Genomic DNA, 1,938 nt, shown 5'->3' on the forward strand with positions numbered 1-1,938 from the left:
GATTCATGCCATATAATGGAAAGATTGATTACCACACAATTGGTGGTATTTTCTAGGGAATTGTGAACTTAAAGTAAACCACTTCTGAGGTAAATGTTATGGTAAATATGTAAATATTTTAAGATACCATCATTTTAATGGAATTAACTCAGACCATTTCTGTAATAGATTTATAGTTCAAATAAAATAATTTTATTTATAAATATAAATAAGGGCAATAAGTACATGTATAAATAAATAAATAAATGTTGGCCTGTGGATAAATTATGACCATTCCAGAAAAATGATCTGAAAATATTTTCACAGTAGAGAAAGAGAGTAAATTAAAGCAGTTTGATGCATCCCACTTATTGCATTTTAAAAAGTGAGCAAAACATTAAGGTAAGAAAACCTAATATATAAAATATATCTGGGTGAGTTGGCTGCTTAATTCAAGGTACAAACTTTTAACTTGGTAAAAGTAACTATTAGAAGAAGCAACTGAGACAGAAAAGATTCCAGCATAGGGTGCAGTTTCATTCAGCTGATTTCATTACGTCAGTAGTAAAAGTGCCCACCATCACGAGCTGCAATGAAAGAGGAAAATGGTTCAAACACAGCACTTCAATAGTGAAATATTTAGAAAATGATGGTGACTCTGTATCATAAGTCCTAAGCTGTCTTCCAGTAAGCCTAACAAAGAAACTCTTTTTACAAAAGGTTTTTACTAAAACTGTTAAACTTTATAGGTGAACAGAGCCAGTGAAAGCAGATAGGGAATTCTGCCTGTCCTCCCCTGCAGAAGACCTTGATCTAAAGATAGCATGGGATAAAAAGGGATGGATTTTCTGGTGTTTTGAGTGGAAAGTTATCTTGATTGGTATTTGTTTAGAGCAGGCCAGTTTTTATTCCCCTGTCCATTTCATCAATCTATTGAACAAAGTCATATCCCTGGATATATTATATGAGGTGCATATATCACTTTTGTATATCAGCAGTATAAACAGGATATTCTCTAATAAAGGATACAACAGAACCTATAGAATAGTTTCTAAATGAAAGCATAGCATGTTTTACCTGTTTTTCCCCAAAACTATTATTTCAGTTACTCTAGAAAAAGTGTTTTGTAAAATACCTTAGTTTTTAAGTCTTTTTGTGAGTTGGTCAATAAACAGAAAACATCTTCTCATTTCCTCACGGATGATCTCAGAGGCACACAGGCTGTATTGCTTTTCTTTCAGGAAATTGTCTATCACACAAAAATATTTCTTCACTTTCAGTCTGGTGAAGTCCTCATTTTGTGGGTAGGTGGTCTCCATCTTTTTTTCTCCATTGAACCATGTCTTCAGCAGCTCAATTTGATGGTGAAGTCCATTTTGGAATGCAACCATGGAACTCCTATCCCAGGCAGTTTGGAGTTGACTTTTGCTGAAGATGTTGAAGATTTGTTGGAGGATCTCCTGGAGTGCCACAATGACATTCTCCTTCTGGAACTCTCTGAAGCTGAGATCATTCTGGAGGGATATGAAGTTTGAATTTTCATTTAGACATTGCACAGGAAATTGTCCTCCCATTTTTTCCAGAAGCTGTAAACTAGCTTGGTTCACTTTGTTTTGCTGGAAATGAAGCATGTTACTGTCCACAGATGAGGTTTTGGTGGAGAAGAGCAGGACAAGGCAAATGTGCAGGAAACTCAGGGTGATCATGCTGATGATGACTTAGATTCCTTGTTTGTGTGTAGAGACTGGAAGACTGGAGGTTGTGCAATGACTTTCATAGGCTGGTGTGTTGTATTTTTACCCATGTCTCTGAATTTAAGTGTTCTGTAGTTTTTCTTTCGTCACTTTCTGCATCTCAAGGTTCCCATTCACTAATTAGGGCTTTTTATTTTCACTTTTCTGGTTTTTTTTAAATACTTTTTTGTTAGTTGGTACTTTTCAGCATTTCTTTCCTTTTTAA

General features: G+C 35.0%; 1 protein-coding gene across 1 annotated transcript; it reads right to left on the reverse strand.

Annotated features, from left to right (window-relative positions):
- Positions 1-1,115: 1,115 nt before the first annotated feature.
- Positions 1,116-1,715, reverse strand: LOC125637194 (interferon epsilon-like). Its single transcript, XM_048851386.1, has one exon. It carries the CDS (start codon positions 1,683-1,685, stop codon positions 1,116-1,118), a length of 570 nt encoding a protein of 189 aa, XP_048707343.1. The 5' UTR covers positions 1,686-1,715.
- Positions 1,716-1,938: the final 223 nt, after the last annotated feature.

This window comes from Caretta caretta, chromosome 5 (genome assembly GCF_965140235.1).
Source record: "Caretta caretta isolate rCarCar2 chromosome 5, rCarCar1.hap1, whole genome shotgun sequence".
In the NCBI taxonomy this organism is placed as follows: domain Eukaryota; kingdom Metazoa; phylum Chordata; order Testudines; family Cheloniidae; genus Caretta; species Caretta caretta.